Source organism: Corvus moneduloides, chromosome 1 (assembly GCF_009650955.1).
Source record: "Corvus moneduloides isolate bCorMon1 chromosome 1, bCorMon1.pri, whole genome shotgun sequence".
Lineage (NCBI taxonomy): Eukaryota > Metazoa > Chordata > Aves > Passeriformes > Corvidae > Corvus > Corvus moneduloides.
This window is the reverse complement of record NC_045476.1, coordinates 91,926,966-91,946,031: the sequence shown is the minus strand read 5'-3', so window position 1 is coordinate 91,946,031 and position 19,066 is coordinate 91,926,966. Positions and strand designations below refer to the sequence as shown.

Below are 19,066 nucleotides of genomic sequence, written 5' to 3'. Positions count from 1 at the left end.
AATTTATTAATTCAGTGACACCTTTACAAAAGGTGATTTACTGCTGTTTTTCTTCCTCTGTTTGTTTAGCTGTGCAAAACCGGCTTTCAAAGACAGTAGAGGCTCTGCCTGAGTTAATACAGCCTGTATCAAGTCTTCCATTTATTTGTATACATAAAACATGTCCGCTTAGATTAAACTCGATCTCATTATCGGTATGGTTGGCCTCTTAACTCAAACGGTGTGTTAATTCTCTGTCATGCTGAGCAGCAGTCCATGCACTGTATTAGTGCTCCCTTTTCTTGCAGATTTCAAAAGCCTTTCCATTTCTTTTGTTCTTGAGTAATTTGGTGCTGTTGTATTTTGTTTTGGCGACAAAGATATGCACATTGCCAAGGGAACACCTTACAGCCACTTGATTCCTTGTCTCCCCGTATTCACTGATCCTTCACTAAAGGGAGTGATTCAACATCAAAGCAACAAGTTTGATGGAAGAAATTCTGCCTGAAGAGACTTGTGACAGCAGAGACATCATTCCTAATGAAGATGTCTTGTTTGCATCCAAGCTGTTACGGTCTCCCTTAGCAACAAGAAAAAGTTTTGTAAGGGATTAAAAAGAAAATACAAGTAAGTTGCAATGCCTTATAGGCATGTTTCTCCTCTTACACTTAATGAATAAATGAAGAATCATTATACTGAACTTGATAGCAGTGCTTTCCCTGTAGAGGTGAGTGGAGAATCAGGGTCAGGTTTGCTTGATGTGAAACAGGTTCTGTCATTACAGCAATCTGTTAATTAAAGGTTTGCTTTTCACATACATAGGATTTGGCAGTCAGCCTTTTTTGGGGAGAGGCATTGTCTTTAAAAGGAATCTTTGCATTCCTACTCACCGTAAATATCTTGTAGCACTATTAATGTGTCTATCATTTTGTTCAGTAAAAGCTGTTGCCACTAGGGTGCCCAGATCTCTACTTTTATTTTCTTTCTTTTATTTCTAAGTTCAGACTTTTTAAAATTTGTCTCTTTCAAAATACTTCTGCAGAAACTGAAACAGAGATATTTTCATATGCTAAAGCAAGCAGACTGTGCAAACAAAGCGCTTAACCACGTCAGGTGTTGAGGCACTAAAGTTGCCATAATTTGCTGAGGAGCCATTTCCCAGCATGGATGATGTGCAGCCCTTCAGCTGGCCCTGAGTTCAGGGGGAGCTTTAAAGCACGTGCTGAAGTCATGTCCATTTCATTAATTGTGAACACACACTGGTGGTTGAGCCCATGTGTAAATGCCTCTCTCAGTTGTGCCCTATGCTCCCAGCTTGAGACAGGCCTCTGTGCTGGCTGAAGGTTAGTTGGGATGCTCAGAAGTGAAGACCACTAAGTTAAGCACTTCTAAACTCATATAGAGTGCCCACTGCATTCAAGCTTAGTTTACCTGAATGTGTGTAAGTGGCCTGTGAGCTTTGTGCTGTCTTTCATAAGTCAGCACTGATAGATTGCAGCTGGCATATGCAAGGTACAATATACTTCAGCGACCTCAACCATATAAAGCTGCTACAACACAATTGCCTGCTGCCCAGCATGAAATCTCTCTGGTTCTAGATGAAATGACTCTTCTGAATGATGATCTGCAGGATATTAAGAAGCAGGCTGTTTGTGTCCAGACTCACTCAGGAAACAATAAATCAGAATCAGACTGACAGAGGAGCCATCTTTTTAGTAGAAGTTAACACTTAGATCCTGACCACAGATTTCCATTTGGAAGAAGCATTCTTGAGACATGTACAGATGTCTGGGGTGATGTTTCTTAACCCCTGGTTTGTGAATGACTGCTGTTCTGTAAAATACTGAATGGTGGTTTAGAGAACTGTTGCAGTTTTCTTCAGGCCCCAGACATTCTCATGAGTGCAAGCTAGCAAGAACTGAATAGGAGAAAATAAAAACAGTAAGTGACCATTGAAAGTTCTGCCTCATTTTAGTTATTTGCAAATGAAAAGCTTTGTGGTGGAACCATGCAAAATGTGTCCACATCTTTTTCAAAAGCTGTAGGAGGTCTTCCCGTTGAAAAGATTAAGAGTAATTGCTCTCAGGAAACATAAAGATTCATGCATGTTTCCTGACATAGGTCTCCATTTCAGGAAAGTAATACATGAGTTGACTGAGGCAAGCATTTTAGCTGCTTTGTATTCACAACCAAGGGCTGAGTCAAATTTGAAGTGCACAACCTGAAAAGGAAAAGGCCTGCAGGCTATACTGAGCCATCAGTCCCATTTCTGTGATGCAGCCTGTCCCCTGCCCTTTGCGCAAATGTGATTTTTCTGGTGTTACACAGGCTACAAATTGAGTTAGGTTGATTCTGTAGTACTGAGGCGGGGTGATGAGAGTCCTGACAAGAGCAGACACTGTCACTTTAAGTGGTTTCTGAGAATTAAAGCAAGTAGCTTTGAGGCTTAGACACCTGCAGAGAGGAAAACAAATTTATTTTAGAAATTGAGGTATACTTTACAGAATAAGACACTATTTAAACAAGTAAGCATATGTTTTAACTCATATAATCTCTCACTGAAAAAACATACTCCTCATCCTGATTAGAAGAAGAATACCTAAACTGCAGTACAACACTAATAACAAAAATGTGTAACTTTTTGTGGTGAAATTTCCATTGTTATTTTAATTGGTGGACTAACCAAGACAATTTCACTCTAATCATGTCAGAAAATTCATACCATATTACCATAAAATATATGTGTAAAAGCAGAGTTAAGTCTATAGTGCACTCTTTTTGTTTATTTCCCAATCCAATGGGTTATATCTTTATGCATATGGAAAAACTGTCATTTTCATCATGGTACCCTCCATTTCTTGTGATCCAATGTATAGATCTGTAGTTCAGCCAAAGATGAAATGCAGGTTTCTTCTGGAACATTCTAGGCAGACAACAATGTGATAAATATATTTTCACTCCATACATATGTGCCTTCTTAGGAAAAATAGGGACCAAATTTATTTCTATTAAAAAAAATCCTGCAATCTTTTCAAAGCAGCCTCTCTCAGAGGGTGATGAGTCTTCCAGAGAAGTCATAAACGTACCTCAAGGCACTTCAATTTTTCTGTTTTTCTCATGTGTTTCAGGAATATAGGAGGGCCCAGTATAGACAAAGATTAGATTATCTTGAGGGAAAAATATGTTATCTCACAATTTTACTAACTGTATACATACAATATGCTTCTCATTTTCAGAACTGTATTTGTTTCAAACTCTGGTTCTTAGTAGCTTAATATAGAAGAAATACTGAATTGTCCCTTTATTATTTTAATAATGACTTTTTTCAAGTTTTGCTGTGACAGAACGTTTGTTTCTTGAAAAGTCTGGTGGATGGACAAGTATTTATGTTTTCCTTTCTCTTCTTATTGGTCTCACTATGAATTTGCTAAGGGATGTGGGCAGACACACACACAGAAAAATGTGGCTAGTTCCAGGTATATAGGGTAAAACTGTAGGAGCAAAATATGTTGCATTGATGGTGTACTTGGCAGAAAAGGTAATCAGAAATACTAAACTAAAAAAAGCAAAATTCTGGGCTTGGCATTTTATAATCATCTCCTAGCTGTACTATAGTTTAAGTGTGACCTTGGATAAATTATCTAATTCTTTTGTACTTTAATACTGTGACTAAAACATAGCATACTTTGTCTATTTAAACGGTAAAGTGTCTTTTATTATGTAAAAATCTAGTACAAGACAAAAACCAGACTCAGCCTTTATTAGTGCTTTCAAAAATAAGACAGGGTGTTTAAAACATAAGTGTAGCAATGAAAAATAAAATAATGTTTATATGCCCTTGGTAGTTGGTTTTTTTTGGTAAAAATTCTACCTGCATATTGCAAGTAAATTTCAATAGCTCATTTTCACCTAGTTATATTCTCTTTCTACTGTGAAACTTCAGCATTTATTTTGCCTCTTCTTTTGGACCACTGGTCACACAGAAGAATACATTAAATGAGACATTAACAGAACGAAGGAAGAACTGTTCCAATGTTTTAGGAGGAATCTGGGAGAAGAAGTTTCTCTGGGAAAAAGTCTTGCAAGCCAAATAGTGAACATATGCTACTAGTGAACAGGTTCCAGGTTGCAGATCTCTTGAGCATAAATTTGTTACAAATCTCTGTTGCAGAGCTGTGGCTCTTATCAAGACAGCAACATTTGTCTATCTATTCTGTCAACAATAATTCTAGCACCTTTGAGTTGCTCAAGTTCAGAACTTGCTTATATACCCTGAACTGCGAATCGTTTTGATGGGATTTGCATGTGTTAGGGTAGTATTGAGCCACACGATAAGCATGTGGAACATATAGAAATTATGTAAAAAATAGCATTAGCACAATACTGTACTATATTATAGTACTTATCACTCAATTTTATATTAAAATTTGATTTTATGCATCTACTTCAATGGACTGTTACAGGCGCTTTGGAAAAAACCCACCCACAGTCAAAAATTCCACCAAGGGCAGGTAATGACTAACATCAGTTTTTTGCCCTATAATCTCTTCTTTTTGTTTATTGCTGCCTTTGCAGACAGCTTTTCTCATTTGGTAATTTTCTATGCTGTAACACTTTTTTTTTGTTTTTTGGCTCTACAGTTCTGCGCAACACTTGGAACCACCCCTTGCTGCTCCTTTGACAAATTGTTAGAACTGGGTCCTATTTGTAAGTCTTCACTGCTTCTTTCTAAAATTGCAGATACTAGTGTAAGCCATGCTGAGTCATTTCCAGGACATTATGCAGAGTCTGTGTCCAAATCCAATAAAGCAACTTATAGACAAGACCTTCAGTTATAGTTTTATTTCTAATATTAGGTCAAGCAGCAAATGTGCATTCTCAAACTGTTAAAAGAGTTAGGAGACATTGCCTCAAGGGTTTCTTTTCTGGGGGGGTATATTTTGGAACACTGTCAGTTAAGCATTACTGTAAGTGCCTCAGTTTGTAACATTTTTCTTCTAGCCCTTCTACCTGCAAGTGCATCTAGAGCAATGCTGGAAACTGGGGAAAAGTCGAACTCTTAATTCTGCTCTGCACCAAGTGTTTTGTTTCTGCGTGGTTCTAACAACTATAAAAAGTAGGGAAATATGCGCCAAAAATCCCCATGTATTCTTAATCCTTACTCTCCCCTCCCCAATTTCCTTCCTCTTTCAAGAAAATAGGACAAATGCCAGGGTGTTTAATACAGTGGTTGAGTCATGGACTCTTCCTAAGTGTTTCTGAGTTATGGTTTGTTGTGTCAAGCTTTGATCTGCAGCAGGGCTTGGTCAAAAGCACACGTTTGCTGGCTGATGTAAATGCTACCAAAGTGCACCATATCTCTTCAAGTGTTCATTTAGAACAGGAAAACCATAGATGTAAGCACCTGGAAGCAGCTTCATAGAAACACAGCTTGATTTGATGTCCTGTTAATTTACTCCGGTGAGGTTAAAAACTTTGGAGCTTATGTGGTGGTCACTTTTACACAGCTCTGTGAGGTCTCCTGCCCTTCAGCACAAGCCTCAGAGACTCAGTTTTACCCAATCTTTCTTTTTAAACAGGTTCCTAGTAGTCTGCTTAGCAGCTACAGATTCTTTTGCTGTTTGGGTTATTCCTATAGACCTGACCTAATAAAACAGTGACACCAATAAGTTTAGGCATAGCAAGTAATCGTTTTTCACCTCAGTCATCCCCTGCTTGTGCAGCAGAGCCCAGCAGAACCATGGCAGTGAAGTCAGAAGTCTCATGCTAGCTTTTCTGCTTAATTTTCTCCTTAGCATACATGAGCAGTAGTCCTGTGATATAAAGGCAGTGTCTCAAACCAAGTATATATAGAAAAATAGATAATCAGTTAAACTTTTAACATGTGTTCAAATAAACCTAAGTTGTGGATGCTGTGTGTAGTATTTTATTAGCTTTTCCCAGAAATTCATGCAAAACCAAAATTTTGTTCACAAGAAGGCAAATTTCAGCATGAACTTGGTGCCCAACTGCAGATCTCAATGGATATACCTCTCTATGTGGAAATAACCATCAGAATTATTTGGTGACCAGTTTACAGATGTTATGTGGGCTTCAGCCATCAACTGGTAGACCAGAATTGTTACTGAGTGCATTAAAGCAGTGATCTCTAGTAGACTGTGAATACTAAATTACAGAGTATATGTGAGCTGTTCATATGCCAAAATATTTCTGTAGAAACCATTCAGTGATTAATCAAAAGTAGCACTTTCTTAGCATGTCAGTGCTTGCTTTTGCATAAATGTCTCTGTCCTTGAAATAAATAGTTTGCTGCACATAATTCAAAAGCATGTGCATGCACATTTATCAATATGTAAAAAACACTGTTTAGAAACATGTTTGTGATTCATGAGTTAGAAGTGGGGAGCACAGCTAATATTCTAGCTCCTTCTGCTAAAGTAGTTTTATTACCATAGATACGATAGCTAAATCTCTAGATACGTTTTTTTTAAAGTGTATTTTATAATGGTTCTTAAATCAAAACCACAAAATAATTTATGTTGCTTAATTTTAGTAAGAGAAACCTAGAGATGATGATCCTTCTGGGTCCTTTCCAACGTAGGATATTCTATGGTTCTGTAACTTTGTTCCATTAGAAGTGGGAAGGAAAAAGAATACGTTATATATACATTTTTATATATTAATGAAAACCCAGATGGTGGAAACATTTAATCTCTTAATTTAATTTTAAATTGGGAAAATAATAACATCAAAGAGAAATCTCTCAGGCACTTGGTTTCATGCAAATTAATTGGGCTTTTTAATCTGCTGTTTAATTTATTTCCTTCAATTATTTTTTTAGGTAATAAGGAAAATATATGGATGCATATTGATGCAGCCTATGCGGGGAGTGCTTTCATCTGCCCTGAATTCAGGCATCTTTTAAATGGAGTGGAGGTGAATGAGTGTTTTTTCTCTAGCAGCCTGCTGAAACCTTGCTCTTTCATAGAATTTGTGGGTTTCTTATGCACCCAAGATTAATGGCTCTTCCAGAATCTCCGAGTAAGCTGCACCTCGGTTTGCACTACAAATCCCTGTGTATTCTATTATGTTACTTAAATTTTTACTGGTTTATACTGGGAGTATGCAAGCACCTCTCTATAAGAAGTTTGTCATTCAGAATTGCAAGTAGTACTGAATCAACAAATAGAAAAGAGGAACTTTTTCCCAAACGTCGCTAAAGACATATTTGTGACATCCTAATTCTACATTACACAAAGAAAGAGGAAAAAAATAGTAATTTTGACAAATTAATGAGCTCATTATGTCTGTTCATTTTCTTACATCCTGAAAATCATATAGTATAGAGCCAGTAGCTGTATCTCAAACAGACAGGGTTTAATAACCAGGAGACCTAAATGAAATATTCCCCCAACAGCACTGCTGTTCCTTTTCCGCTGCCTTGCTGAGCTACTTGGCATTCAGTTGCTTAGATAAGAATACTTCAATTTCCTGCTGCTCCCCTCAGACAGTCAGATAAGTCCTTGTCTTCCATGTCAGTGGAGAAAATATTACTGTTTGGTAAAGCCAGAAGTTTAAACACAGCACTGATAGGCAGTGACTAATGAAGAAGAGGAGGGAAAACCCCCTCACAAATAAAACATTTCTTTCTGTCTCTTTCTTATCAGCAAATGAAGCTTGTTGTAATTTCCTGTGGGGGAATATTTTTAAAATTATTGTTATTGGTTCCTGAAGGAAATGAAACAGCATCCCTTGTCTGGGCCAGCATTTGTCATAAGAGTAAATATTTAACAACCATGAATAGGTTTCCTACCTTGCATAGTACAGGGTGATAGCTAGATGGATGTATAGATAGATAGATAGACAGATAATATTCTCTTATTAGAGCAATTATTAATTGTTTACAGGTGACAGGGAAGGTTATGAGAAGCAAATGAGAACAGAAAAGTGCTATATGGAATAGTCAGACCTTGATGCTGCCAGGTCCCCATCCCAGGCTTTTTAAGGCTGGTGACTTCTGCCTTTGTTAAAACAGAAAACATGGATGAAGCCTTTCCCACATGGTGTCCATCTTACCCACCCGGCTTTCTTCTGATGCCCCACCTAAACATATGTCAAGTAAAGTAGGCCAGGCACATGGTGTATAAATATGTATTGCGAGTGCTTACTCTTTGGTCATTTTTCTTTTGATTTAAATGAAACAATAATTTCTACTGAAAGAAAATACTCTGTCAGAAAAAAAAAAAAAAAAGAAAAAAAAATTCCTAGTCAGTTGTAATTTTTTGAAGGAACATGATGTGCAGATTCGGAATTACATATATAATTTATTGCTATATATCTGAATTTTGCATATATTATTTTAATATTCTTGGAAATAGAAAGCTTAGGGAATTGTTATTGGAAAATGTGATATGAACCCCAGTGAATGTTTCTGAGTATGCAGATTTATTTATTTATTTTAGTTCACAATAAGATATATACTTTTCCATATATACGTATCTAGAAAGTGTAATTGTAAACAAGTGCTCGTAATGTTGATAATACCACTAGCCTAACTGCATACCTAACGTGAATTCCACTCCCAAAATAAATGAAGATTGAACTACAGCAGTTTCTAAATAAGGTGACATCAGTATGAACATTTTAAAGACCCAGTTCAGGAACTGATTCATAGTTACACAGACAATTTGACAAAGTTGTATCATTAGCAAGTGGATCCTTTTCTCTTTCATAATTCTGTTTTTATTTATCTATTCTCAGTTTGCAGACTCATTTAACTTCAATCCTCACAAATGGCTCCTAGTGAATTTTGACTGCTCTGCTATGTGGTAAGTATTACAGTAAAGGGAAACATTACAAAAGACAAAACTGGGGTTATATTAGTCTTCCTTTCTAGCAGTAGACATTTAGTTACATTTCTCTACTGAAATGAGGAGAACTGGATAGCTTTAACTCTTATAAATCATTTACAGAATTCAAACTTTCGTTTAATCCAAGGTTCAAAACCATGAAACTTAGAAATAGGCCTGAGCTCTGCATTATGTTCCAGAAAGAGAGAGAAGTCCCAAAAAGTCTGCAGATTTATACATAATCCATTTTGGGGCTGTTTAAAATGTAAATAAAAAACCTTACTTTAAAGATATCAGTGCAATGAACAGCATGCTAAACAGGGCTTTTTTTTTTTCTTCTCTTGCTTTTCCATAAAATTTCTTTTGGTTTGAGCTTTGATTCTTTTAAAAGCCTTTCTAAAAATGTTTTAAGATTTGGCTGATGAAAAGCAGCTGATTTCAAAAAGGACTATTTATGCAATTTTGTAGTGACTTTCAATTTTCCCAGATGACACCAGAGACAACATTTTGGTATTAAAAGATGCCAAAATAGAAACTCACAGACATACTTTCAAACAAAGCAAAGTATCATGGCAGTAATAATAGCATGGGTTTGTTAAGAACATTCCATAGTAGATGATCCTATTTTGTCCCAAACTAAACGCTTACCAGCATCACAACTAATGATACTTATTAGCAAAATAGCTGTTCAACAAATGCAGACTATTTATCAAAATAAATGAAAATATTAATTTCAGTTATAATAGAAGGAAATTTGCAAAAGCAAAAAAAAAGAAGACTCCAAAACATCATCCAGAAATAGGTCACCTTATTTAAAAGAAGAATAAATGTAAGACAATGGTCCCTCAGTTGCTTTTGGTTAACCTTCATCCCTTTTACTTTCCCTGGCAAAGTAGACTTTTCAGGTTAGATATTATGGTTTTTACTTTAATATTTCAGCTGGTGCAGTCATTTCAAATCTTCCAATACATTAGGTTTTTTTTCTTTTCCTTAGGGTAGATGGCTTACATTTTGACCTTAATTCATCAGTAGTGGCAGCACCCCACAGTGTGCTGTGTCTCTGTGTATAAGGAAGTAGGAAGATGATGAAACAAACTCCTTTGCTAGTTCCTCCCATCTTTTTCTTATCACTCAAAGACACTGTTAAAAACAGAGCCACTTGCAAATAAGACAATACACTATCATTCTCTTTGATGCTTGTAGAACAATTAGGAACCACTGTCTATTCCCTAACAGTTTAGTTTCTCATTAATTCTGCTTTCCCTGAAAACTCTGTGGAACTATGTTAAAGGCATTTTACCTGGTTTTCCAGTAAAACAAGGTATATGCAATCACACTGTGAGTTCCCATCTCAGATGATTTTAGGTTATTCCTAGTAAAGCTTAGACTTTAGACTTAGGAAAGTATTTGTCTGCATTTTGTTTCTTGTTGGTTTTTTTTTAGATAAACCATTGCATAAAATGCTTGTTTTCATAGGTAGGAAGATTCCAATACAAGGACTCTGAAGAGATCTTGCAACGTCTCCTTACTCAGAGTAAAAGTTTCACAACTAAAGCCACTCGGGCTTCGATTCAGCAAGGCATTTATGTATAGGGGTTATTCACTTAATACAGAATAAATGTACACTTAAACTCTTTGACTTAAAGCCAAGTCCATTGTCCAGCTAATTCTAAGACCCATGTCCAAAATTCACTTGTTTTACCAACTGTTACACTCCCTGAGAAGGTGAAAAGTAACAATAAAGGATGGTAAGAAAAAGTAACTGTGAAGGATACATAGTCCTCTTAGGATCCATGAAAAGTATTAAGCATGATACTATGGTAGTATGGAAAGAGTTCAGCAAACACTGAACACCATTTCAGAATCAAAGTAATCTGAGTTCCACTGATGGGCAGACTTCAAAATAACCCAGACTCCTCAGCACTTTCCCCAGTAAACATTCACATTTCTTTTCGCTGCAAACTGATTAAAATAATCTACCCATTAGATCTGTAATGTAATTATTAAACTACTCAGTGCAATATGTGGCACTGATGTCATTTCAGATTTGGAGGCAATTTCATTATAAACCTTTTGTAAAATATTCTCAGACTTCCTGATGTACAGAAAAGAGCAGTCAATTTCCTATAAAAAGGAATTTAATACAGCCAGTCCAAGAAGGGTGTATTTTCTATATTCAAATATTAGAGTCCTTTAGAGACTGTCTTGAAACTACAGTCAGTTTTGCCTGACTTGTTTAATTGATACTCTGGAATATTATAAAATAGGAAGAAGTATCTTCATTCAGAGGGAATAAAAATAATAATTTTGCAAAGTCTTGATATTTTTGATTTTTATTACTCTTTTCAGGGTTTAAGTGTTAACTTTTGATTGGGAAGGATGTTTCAGTAACTGAAAGAAGGTGCTTACAGGAAATACTTACCTGTAGATCATAGAACACAGAATAGTTTGGGTTGAAAGGGAACTTAAAGGTCATCTACTTCCAACCCCACTGCCATGGGCAGGGACACCTTCTACTCGCCCAAGGTGCTCAAAGCCCCATCCAGCCTGGCCTTGGAAACTGCTTGAAATGAAATTGTATTTCACTTCCTGACTTCAACTGAAAAAATTTGAACGATCCACTTGAACACAAACAGAAGTGAAATTTTCCTGTTGGTTCATAATATGAGGTCACCTTTTTATCTGTCACTAAAAATGCACAAAATAGAGAGGCAGTTAAAAGCTGCAGATGTGCAGTTCATCTAAGTCACTCCTCACAGATTTTCATCACTTTATTCACCAGGACTTTTGTTGTGCATTTTGTATTATGAGTACTTAATATGTGAATCTGTGCTACTTAAGCTAGGTCTTGGTCTATTAGCCTTAAAACAATTCTAGTTTACCAGTATCATTTGTGAAGTACATATTCACAGGATCACAGATTCTTTAGGGTTGGGAGGGACTTCTGGAGATCACTAGCCCTATGATTTTCATCTTGAGAGGTAGTCAAGGAACATCTTTCAGGCTGGTGGATGGGTGCCTCAGAGTCCCTTAACAGGGAATTGCCCACTACAGTCACTCAGCATTTCTTTTTACAGTAACCACCACGTCCTCATGGTGTACATTCTCCTTGTTTGCCTTGCTCACAGACATCAAAAACCTCTAAAGCATCATACCTGATTTTGGTCTGAATGTTGGAGGGTGGAGGTTGGAGCCCTGCTTTTGTCCAAGGTGTCTCAAGCTCAGAGTTATCTACTGTAGGTGTATGGTTCTGGAGCCACACATCTAGCTCTGTTTCAGTCCCTCTACTACCACACAGCCTATTATCTGTGTCTTGTAATGCAGCCACCTGCCACAACAGGTCATCCACACTTTGTGTAGGTCGCAGCCTTTTCTCCAGGAGAAGTATCTGCGCATCCATTGCAAGCTACCAGCTGTACTGATGTCTCCTTCCTTACCAGTTCTGCCTGATTGGCAGCATCAGACTTCTCACGGGCTGCCTCCGTAGACACACTGGGCTTGGCTCTGAGGTGGGTGCCCACCATTATGGCAGAGACCTGGAGCACTCAGCACTCTGGTGGGGACCTCCTGAGCACTTAGGACTTGCCTGAGGTGTGGACCTACTTGCAGAATGCAGCAGCACCCTTCCTGCGTGCCCTGCCTACGGAAACTTCCATGTCATTTTTATGTCTTCTAAGCTAGATGTTCCTGCAGAATAGTCATCTGTTCCATTGTTTAATACAGCATCTTACAGGAGAAGAGATTAAGCTCTCACAAAACAGCTAAGCACATTGCTTGTAACTTGGATTAGCTGCATACAGAATGAGCTACTGAAACACGAATATAGCAAAGTAATCAAATATTTCAAATGAACTACAGTAGAGCAACTTAGAATTTGTTAAAAATATTTATCCTAATTAAACCTCTTTTCAGTTAATGTTTTCTTCCTTTTGTCCACAGGACATTTCTAGCAATAGTTAGGTTATTAATTGTTTTTATTTTATCTGAAAATCTGTTACTACTGTCATGTGCATAAGTTTACTTATTTTCAGTTATGTACTTCCCATACCTGAAGGCAAATACTTGGCTGTTACCTTGGTACTTCCCTGATCATTAGGGAGAGGAAGGCTTTTTGTTTGTTTGAATAAGATGTTTTATGACCACAGTCTAAATGTGCATGAGAGTGGGAGTATGTACTGGCCTGTGCATTTATACATACACACTAAAATATTGGAAATTAGATTTTTACTTAGAAATTTACAATTCTATATTAAACCATTAAAACACAGAAAAAAGCTTTGGACTTTTGTCTTTTAGAGTATCCCTGTGCTGATATGATTTTTGCTTACTTTGTAATATATTTATAGGCATAATCTAATGATGTAACAGTCTTTCCCTATTTGATTTATGGTTTCTTCTTCTTCTGCCTCTATAAACCCCAACATTTGTGGAGGTGAGTCAGTCTTACACAACATGAGGCATGAACCAGAAAAATCTTGTTGTTAATCACTGGCAAAACATAGCTTATTCTCCCTAAAAAGGACACACTGGCTTTTGAACCTCAGTCCAGTCACACCACCCCTAGCTGGCAATAGTAAGCTATGCTTCCCAGTGTAGCATTGTGCTGTAGAATGTCAGGAATTGTGTGTTGGATCCAGCTCATGGCAGGGTGGTACAAGAGGGGAGCCTGAGGCAGGACTGGGTGGCTGGTCCCTTCCGGTGGCTGCTGCTGCTGCTTCCCCAGCAGCACGGAGAGACAGTGGCCAGCACCCCCCGCAGCCTCAGCGCGATCTGTGCGGTGTTTAGGAAGCAACAGCTCTTCCCACGCAGCTTTGTACTGCAGTAATTTCAAGACAACTTCTGTTGACTGCAAACATTAACATTGCTTCAGCTAGTCTCACATTCTGGTGTGAGTGTCTATCACCATAAAAAGATCCTCTATGTCTGTTTCTTGTCTGTTTTTAAATATGCAGTCGTGCAGTCATGCTGCCCGTTCCTGCTGAGCCTTACACTTAACTACTTGTAAGTACAGTACTGATATGGCTGTGAAAAAGCACTGAAAATGGCACAGGCTGTGCTCAGGAAATATGCCAGTTTAAACACATTCAATTTTACTTCACTTCTTGTGGAAATTTAATCCCTTAAGTCTTTATTCTTAAATTTCTCAATTTGATTTCTTTCTTTTTTTATACAGGGTGAAAAAAAGATCAGATTTAATAGGTGCCTTTAAATTAGAACCTCTTTACCTGCAGCATCACCATCAGGAGTCTGGTAATTTTATAATTAAATGAGATTATTGTTATTTTGTTTGTTCTCTGTTATGTAATGCAAAAAAAGGACTTAAGATGAAAACGCCAATCCTTAAACTACCCAAGTTGTTTAGGAGGCTGTTTCCATTTTCTGAGCACTCTAGGGAGCTAAGCTCATTAAAGTGCAAATACGTGTCTAGTGAGATTTTAGTTAGTTGAAAGCAATAGAAGGAAAGTAATTTCATAAACCATTGTATTACTACTTTTGTATTGGGATTTCCCCAGTTTCAGACTTACCACTGATTGATTGCAGGAGTGTTGAGAAAATTCTTATGATCTTTTGGCTGTCAGATAAACGTATTATTGAGTGTTGTGTAACAAGCTCCTTAACCTGTCTTCCCCACCACATCTTTCTCCAGAATGATTTCAGGATCTGATTTGGTTTTAGAGTTCCTAAGCTCTGTGACTTTTTTTCTTAGTTATTCATGCAAGTTCTGATTCAAATTTTTCAGAAACCCATGTGAGGAGCAAACACTCCCTGAAACTACAAAGAAGGGGTGAACTGTGTTTGCTGTCTGTGCTCTGCTTTTGAGTGGTAGCTTTCTGGGACATTATGCTGTAGCCCTCATGCTCTTACACTGGCTGTAGAGAAAGGCGGTAAGAGTGGACTATCTGTCTTGTACAAAATGCTCATGAAAGCTCTTCACAAAATGCTCACAAAGAACTTACAAATCTCAGGCTCGGTACAAAGCTCCTTAGTGGATTTGTGCTGGTCCTTGCACATACCTAGCAACTGCAGAGTGATATTTGCCCTCCTGAAGCCCATTTTTACACATTTGGTTATTAACAGAGTAATTGTGAAGAAGGTCATAGCAGTGCAGTGTCAACATGTGGTGGATGTTCCATCATAACTTTCTCAAGAGGCTGAATCATCTGTAGAAGGTTTTACCATATGCTAAACTGCATCATTTTCATGGAATTGCTGGTGCTCATCTGTGTACTGAAGTGTATCCTGTTATGGCTATGAACTCACTGACATTTAAATTAATACCATCCAGAATTCCACTATTCACTAAAAAGCCCTAGGAAAAATGGATTCATGTGCCTTAATAATGAACTGGTATAAACCTTGCATTTTATTGTTTTCCTCCATTTCCAAGCAATGCAAACATAGAACAGTGCAGCAAACAGGAACATGTAGTAATTCTGGAGCTGAGGTTCACCCTCTAAAGGCTCTAATTGTTAAGAAAATAATGTATACTTTTTTTTGCCTTTTTTACTGAAAAATACAAGTTACAGCAAATACACTTAAGGCACTATCTTTTACTTAACATACATAAAAAATATTTCTCTTCAGGAGAAGAAAATCCAGCCTTAACTAAAATGAAAATATGTTCTTGGGACAACTGACAGTGCTGATACAAAAACTTTAGGTCTTACCTAGGTTAAATAACACTTGAAGAAAATCAAATCTTTCTTAAAAACAGGTGGTTTCAGTAAGGCCACCTAGTTGACCTGAAAACTTTATCACCCCAGTTGGATAAAGAGTATTTTAGCCTTCATCTTGCCTTCAGAAGGGTGATAGCATATTATGTGATCTAACACAATGATTTCAAAGAGATCAGCTGATTACTAGCAGTTTAGGAATGCTAATTTTTTTTCTATGCTCCATTCCCTTTCAATATCAATTCTCTGAAGAGTTGGACAACGCTTTTCAAATGCAAATGCCTCTGGTTAAACTTCCAACCCACACTTATGCCTTCAATAAACACAGTCAAATTTGCTACACGAAGATGCTGCAGTACTCATTGATCCCTGTGTGATTTATGGAATGTCAGCACTCCTGGAAATATGACTTGTATGGAGGATCCTGAATTCTCCACATTCTCAGGTCTCAGAATTCCTATCCTGGTTTACTAAGTAAATGAAGTAGTATTTCTGAATTCACTCATCTCTCACTCAAGAATTTAAATGAGCGGAAAAATATCTCTATCTGTGAGCAATTACTCTTAATAACCATATGGCAATTATATGTGTCCCCAAGGGGAGAGTCTTTATTTTGTCATTAATTATAATTTTATGTGATTTGCATCATCACACCAGGAAGATTATACTAGCTTGCCTGGCAACCCAGGATATAGGTCAAATCCTCATGGCAGTGTTAGAAGAATGCAGCTTTATACTCTATTGTGAACACCACATACACTCCCACAATGCAATTCCTCCTGGTTAAATACAGATGTAAGACTAAGGCTTGTAATCAAGGAATCAAGGACTAATCACTGATTACATTCTGCTTCACAGCTTGGGAAAGGCGTTGTTGTGGATCATTAGACACCAGCCCCTTACAGGAGCGTAGGATTATTTATCTGTCACCAGTTGCTTTACTCTCTTTGCTACCAGTCCTGCAGCTATCAAACAGAAATGGCTGCTACAATTGGCTGCAGAAGAATATGAATGTTATCAATTTACCTTGTTACCAAGCAGAGACAACCATATTCATTTCCTGAAGTTCAGGAACAGGTTAATCATTGTTGGTTGTTTTGTGGGTTTGGGGTTTTTTACCACCTGGAAACCAACATAGTAACAGGTTAAAGAACCCAATGGCCTTCTGTTACAGGGAAAGAAGGACCATGTTATTTCCTATGCTTTGGCTGTATAAATGAGAGGACATTGGCAAGAGAGCTTGTAACACAGGAAAAAGTCTTTTTTTTGTTCTTTCCTAGAAAACATAAAGGCTGAAAATTATGTAAATGCCATAGACTGGTCAAATTCAGAAGCTACAGTTCAACCTTCCAGTTGACAGTTCCAGGAGTACTTAGCGTTTTCCCAAGGAATCCAAGTACATATTCTCCTATGAAGCTTATACTCCACTGCAGAGAAATAAAGCAGAATAAGGAGGCTAAGCAGATGCTTCCTAAAGAAGTGCTTTAAATATTACGTCAGTTTAATTTCTGTCACTGACTTACAGCAAGTAACTAACTATGTTCAAGTTTCCTTTACTGTGAAATCAGTTTAATTCCTTTATTTAAAAAAAAGGTAGGTGAATCCTGACACCATGTGCTTCTATAAAGGATAACTAATAATGCCCTCTGCTTGCCTCCCTGGACTGCTCTGTGGCTTAGTCCATCTGTGTTTGTAAGGGGCTTGCACTACATCAGAAGAAAAGCCATAAAAAATTGCAGAATACTATTCTCCAAGTAGGAACAGGTCAAATTCTGAGTGAATTTTTCCAGCCACGTATTAGACATGTTGAAGAATTAGCAACAAATATATGTATGAGTATAAAAGGTATTTAAAAGTGGATTATTTTTAGAAGTGTTACCAGTACAGTAGGGTAAAGGTGATGACATTTCATAGTAGAGCATGAGTTATGAAGTGAGTCTGGGGATCCTGCAAACTGTTTAAACCAAAATTAATAATAGTTGCTTCATCTACTGCTTGTTTTCCCTACAGGAAGAAAATAAACATAGTATTTATTCTGTCATCTCCATAGTATCTGCAGTATAACAGAAAGGAAAATAGTTTCTTCTGTGAACTGTTTGCTAGTGGTATATTCTGACTAGCTAAGGAATGAAGGTTATTAAAAGCACCTTCATTTAACATGCTGCCAAGTACCTGGCTAGATATTTAGTGGTCCTGGTGACACTGATGATGCTGAATTTTGTTGCAGATGTAAAGGACAGCTAAGATGCAGCTTTTTCAATAACATTTGAATGATTGAAGTCTTTGGCTGTTGTGATGATGATGCAATGTGAACATTTTTTCTTTAATTTCCAGGTCTTGTAACAGATTATCGGGTAAGTACAGTACCAATGTAATAATTAATACTATTACTTGTACAGACTGGTATTTTTAGGACTTTTATTTTTTCATTACTATCATAAACCTCCAAAATTTAAGTTTCTTTTCAAGAAGGATGCAGCTTTATAAATTTTTAACATTCCTTGAACAGAAATTTGAGGTTGTGTTTTTTGAAAAAAAAAATTGTTTAAAGGCAGAAATTGTCTTGCATGTGCAATATCTTTAGATTTAGGCAGTAGAAAGAAATTTCCTAAAGTTTTGGGTTTGGGTTTTATTTTCTTTAACATAGTGAATAACACAATTAGAAAAAAAATTTAAGGCATCTCTATTTTAATCTTTTACCATGGAAACACTGTTGTTTTGAAATGGAAAACATACCTGTCTTTGTAGATGCTAGCCCCACAACTTTAAACGAGCCAATGTACATGAGTTTCTCAGATACTTGTTTTTCTAAAGCCCTTGAGGAGAATTTAGGATCCACAAAGAAAATTTGGTTTGCCTCATGGCCCTTTCATTCTGACTCCAACTTCCTTTGCCAATTTTAATTTGAAAATTTTGAATATTAAATGGTATTAATAAACAGGGATTAATAAACCAGGAATAGATATTTCTACTCTTATTTGACCCACCTCTGGCAACTGCCCATAGGATGTGGAATGTGGTCCACTTCAAAACCATGGCAGAACATACTTTCTGCTGTTTCACTGCAATGGTGACTTCTGACATGGGCTCTTCTCTCTGGTTGCAGCACTGGCAAATCCCCCTGGGCAGGAGGTTCCGCTCCCTGAAGCTCTGGTTTGTGCTGAGGATGTACGGGGTCAAGGGGCTGCAGGAGCACATCCGCAAGGTGACTGGGAATTGCCTTCTTGGGTACCCTGTGGTGGGACAGCAAGGGAAAATGAGCTGGCCATCTATCTACTTTCCATGACTTCTGTACACATCAGAAAGCACAGGAAATAGTTTTAGGCAGCTCAGTTCAACAGGGGTGCTGCTCGTTTGCCCCATGTAAGGTCACAATTTCATATCATGGCAGGCTTAAAGGTGCCGTCTATTTTGTGCTTGTCTTCAGGAAAGAAAAGTCTAGGAATTTGGAATTTCTACAGTATGGTACTATAGTTCCCTCTCAAATTAAGCCAGAGCACATCCATGGTTTTGTTGTGGAAACACATGGATATTCATTTCTTCATTATATTATTGATGTGCATG

General features: G+C 37.3%; 1 protein-coding gene across 8 annotated transcripts in view; it reads left to right on the top strand.

The window, feature by feature from the left end:
* Positions 1–19,066, top strand: part of DDC (dopa decarboxylase) — a 73,955-nt gene that overhangs the window by 40,446 nt on the left and 14,443 nt on the right. For 7 of the 8 annotated variants that reach the window (XM_032118654.1, XM_032118634.1, XM_032118618.1 and 4 more), the window contains 6 exons: positions 4,620–4,686; positions 6,821–6,915; positions 8,740–8,807; positions 14,002–14,078; positions 17,837–17,856; positions 18,609–18,707. In XM_032118654.1, coding sequence (XP_031974545.1) covers positions 4,620–4,686; positions 6,821–6,915; positions 8,740–8,807; positions 14,002–14,078; positions 17,837–17,856; positions 18,609–18,707 — 426 coding nt within the window. Of the gene's footprint in view, positions 1–4,619; positions 4,687–6,820; positions 6,916–8,739; positions 8,808–10,304; positions 11,314–14,001; positions 14,079–17,836; positions 17,857–18,608; positions 18,708–19,066 lie in introns of those variants that run through there. The other variant, XM_032118673.1, reaches the window with a different exon arrangement.